General features: G+C 45.1%; 1 protein-coding gene across 1 annotated transcript; it reads right to left on the bottom strand.

Annotated features, from left to right (window-relative positions):
- Positions 1 to 3,342: 3,342 nt before the first annotated feature.
- Positions 3,343 to 3,801, bottom strand: LOC147984917 (uncharacterized). The gene has a single exon (XM_087541317.1). The coding sequence runs from the start codon at positions 3,799 to 3,801 to the stop codon at positions 3,343 to 3,345; it is 459 nt and encodes a 152-aa protein (XP_087397443.1).
- Positions 3,802 to 4,024: the final 223 nt, after the last annotated feature.

The raw sequence follows: 4,024 nt of genomic DNA, 5'->3' as shown, positions 1-4,024 counted from the left end.
ACGCCCGCCACGTCGTTCGCATGGGTGCCGCCGTTCGCCTTGTCCGCAGCCCACTAGATGCCAACGCGCTGATCCGTAGGCTCGACCACCTCCTTGGCCTAGGTGTCCACCTGGGCGCAGTAGGGGAACATGGCCGTCGCATCCTCGAGATGGTGATCTCCGATGAAATAGCCAACTTGGAGCTCGAGATCGCGCTCCAGATGTACCGTGAGTGTGTTGACCGCTTGGACAAACGCCTGCATGAGTTCAGGCAGAGCGAAGAGCTACCCTAGGCAAGGGCTGCTGGTCATGGTCTCATGGACACATTTTATTTTGAAAAGTTGTTTCGACGTGGATAGCTTTGTATTCACAGCAATCATAGTATTGCTCTGTTTACTGCTCTGTTTCAATGTGTGTACTCTGTTTTCCATTCTTATATGTTATGTTTCAATGTGTGTATGTACGCTTTCCATTCTATACATGTGGATGATAACAGCTAGATTCAAATTAGTATACGAAAACAGATAGAAAATGGAATTCATAATTAATATATATATATATATATTAATTGTTCATTAGATTATCACAGAATATATATATATAATGTCATCAGATATACGTGATGATACTTAACTACTAGGTACAATTCCTAAAATTGAAAACGAACAATACTAAAACTAATAATCCCTCCTGGGGCCAGTATTTCGGCAGCCCCTCGCCAGCAGCTCCCTAGTGCGCGGCATCTTCCCAGTGCGGAGGCAGTACTCCGACTCCTCCGCCTCGCAGTGCTTGACATATCGATCTGCCTCTTGCTGGCGGACGCGCGCGAACGATCTTTCCATTTCGTTGGGCGCCCACGGGAGCTCCTCGTCAGTGGCACGCTGGAGCTTATCGGCCCACCTCCACGCAGCGACGAGGCGCCCAGCGCCAATGTCCTTCCTCACAAAGTACCCGTCTTCGTACACCTCCTCGACATGACGACACGCCCGCCCCCAATGCTCCGCCACCTCCTTTTTCCAGGCGGCATCACAGGCTTCATGGGCCGCCTGGTACTTGGCTTCCTCCTCCGCCATCTCATTCTTGAACGCCACTTTCCTGGTTTTCTCAACCGGTGGCAGGAACTTCCACAGATCAAGATTGTACTGGCCCCAAAACCAATCCAAAGTTGGGGGGATCCGGCGCAACCTCGTCAGGCGGCGCGTAGGGGTCCTCGTCGCTGCTAATCGAGTGAGCATCCTCGGGGGGGGGGGGTGACTCCTCGTCGGCGCGTGGGCAGACCGGCGGCGCCATGGCAGAGATTTGAGAGAGAGAGAGGGCGAGGGAGGGGAGGATGTAGATGAGAATGCAGGCGAGACGACGTGAGCATGGTGGTATTTATTGGTGGTCGGAATATAGATCGACGGGGACAGTACAAACGTCGGTCGCCGGAATTTTTGAGTATTGTAGTTTGAATTACACATGATTCTCGCAGCAAAATCCATGTGTGAACATAATAGCCAAAATCCGTGTGTGAACATAATAGCCAAAATCCGTGTGTGAATATAATAGCCAACGGTTTCCAATGCAGAACCGTGTTTGATTAATGATCCTCGCAATTCACCTACCAAACCTTGAGCCGTGAGATAGAGTGCCAATCGTGTGGGGGCCGGTTGTCTTGCCAGATCTTTACATTTTATTTTTCGAACACCAGGTATTGACATCGTCTGATGTTTTTTTAACTCGCACACAAGTACACAAAAATATGATCTTTCAAAGCGTTTAGGTTAGGCGTTGCATGTAGATGTAGTTCAAATTTGAATTATGGTCATTAAATTTGAACAGCTTATAGGTATCCAGAGAATCATCATAAGAGTATTCAGGGATAGGAGAGTCCTATCCCGAAAGCAAAGCTGGATCGAGCATTTTTCTCTTGGCAGGCACCCACACAGTGCGAGGATATTGATCATGTTCCCAGTAGGAGCCATTTTCATTCAGTTTCCTTTCGAAATGGATACCTTCTTTCCTTGGATTTTTTTGAAGAATGGATTTCTTCAGAACATCACAAAGGGTTTGATGCCCTTCGAGAGACTTGAACATTCATGTCTGAATAAGATCCTTCAACCTGGCATTCTCATCAGACACGAAATCATTTTCCTCAAATGAGGGGTTAGCATTCACAGAAGATTCGGCATTTGATTCAGTATTTCTACGTTCAAGGCATTTTAAGCAAGGTGGTACAAACACTTCAGGTTTGTCTTTGAGTTGTTGGGTGAGGAGAGAATTTTCTCTGATCAAGTTCTCATGAGCCTCTCTCAGTGACTCGAGTTCCTGTTTCCTTTTCAGGTAATCATAAGTCAATCTCTCGTGTTCCTTAGATAGAAAATCATGACGATTTGATAGTTCTTCCACTCGTGACATGAGAGCGGAATGCTCTTCTATCAATGACTGATTTTCTCCACCTCCTCAACCAACAACCCTTCAGATTTCCTGAGGGTTTTCTCAATTTTCTCAAGAAAGTTTTGTTGTATATTAGAAATTTTGATCAGTTTAGCTTGGTCATCCTAATCCAAAGAATATTGATGACTGAATGAACCTTGTGATGTTTGGAGGATGCCTTTTCTTTTGAAGCTCTGGCCATGAAGCAGTAGGTAGGAGATTCATCGTCGCTTGAATGATTCCCGAAGAAGTTTGTTGCAGCGGAGGAGGCACATGCTATACCAGCCATGCCAGAGTCAGAATCCTCATCAGATTCATTAGCTTCTTCGGAGTCAGATGACTCTTCTTCATTGGAGTCCATTTGTTTGTCGATGTATGCTTTGGCCATGTGATAGGTATTCTTGCGGTTGGAGGAGGACTTAGAAATATTCCTTGAGGAAGATCTTGACGAAGACTTGGAGGCGGTGTTGTCCTTCTTCTTTAAGAACTACTTTCTTTTCTTCTCATCATCGGAGTCATAGTTCTTGCTCTTGTCTTTTCCATGGTACTTTCCTGAATCATATCTTCAACTGGCACGTATTTCAGCTTCCCAGAGAGGGCCATCCGAAATGAAATGTCCTTGATTTTTGCACTTGAAGCAGGTGCAATCTCTAGTAGGTTTTGCTGAAGATTTTGAACTGCCAGAGTTGCTAGATCCTTTCTTCTGGAACTCATTCTTCCTTTGAAGGCACTGGAATATTTTCATGATTGATGTGAGATCTTTGTTGATCATTTTTGGGCCATCTGAATCTTCTTGGCATTTCCTTCTGAGGAAGAATCAACCACAACCTTGAGAGCATGACTTTTGCGGTGACTTGAGCCATAGAGATCTCTCTTTTCTTCTTCTTGTTCCTCATGGGTGTTTAGCCTTTCCATGATATCGGCGGAGTCGAGAACTTGGAAATAAACTCATTCCCTTATCATTAGAACTAGTGTGTCAAATTTGTTGTCAAGAGATCGGAGCAGTTTCTTCACAACTTCGTGATCAGTGATGTCTTTGGCACCAAGACCTTGCAGCTCGTGTGCAACGTCACTCAGACGATTGAAAGTTTGTTGGAAGCTTTCATTTCCGATTCTCTTGAACCAATTTAACTTTTCCCTAAGAGTATCAATGCGAGCTTCTTTCTGAGTTGAAACACCCTCATTTATCTTTTCGAGAATGTCCCATAAGTCCTTTGTAGTTTCACACTGACGATAGCGAAGAAATTGAGCATGAGAGAGATGGACACCAATTTCATCTTTAGCTTGAGTGTCCATCTGAATGTGTTTCTTCTCGTAATCGGCGGGGACCAGGGGCACTTCAATCATGTATCCATTCTGCACCATGCTCCACATATCATCATCAATAGCTCGGAGATGCATCTTCATCTTCTATTTCCAGAAGGGATAGTCCGTCCCATCGAAGACGGGAATCTTGAGGTGCACTTGTAGCTCACTGAAGACATACTTAAACTCCAAGGTTGTCAGATCAAAATGAGCAGAATCAAGGAGTACCTTGCTCTAATACCAATTGTAGGAACGAAGTATGTATACCAGAGGGGGGTGAATGGGAGTTCTAAATTTCCTTCCATAAACTCAAAACTCTCGAAAC

This window comes from Triticum urartu, chromosome 2A (assembly GCF_056163025.1).
Source record: "Triticum urartu cultivar PI428250 chromosome 2A, HENAU_Tu73, whole genome shotgun sequence".
NCBI classification, from domain to species: domain Eukaryota; kingdom Viridiplantae; phylum Streptophyta; class Magnoliopsida; order Poales; family Poaceae; genus Triticum; species Triticum urartu.
Note: the sequence above shows the minus strand (reverse complement) of the source record. Positions and strands in the feature narration are given on the sequence as shown.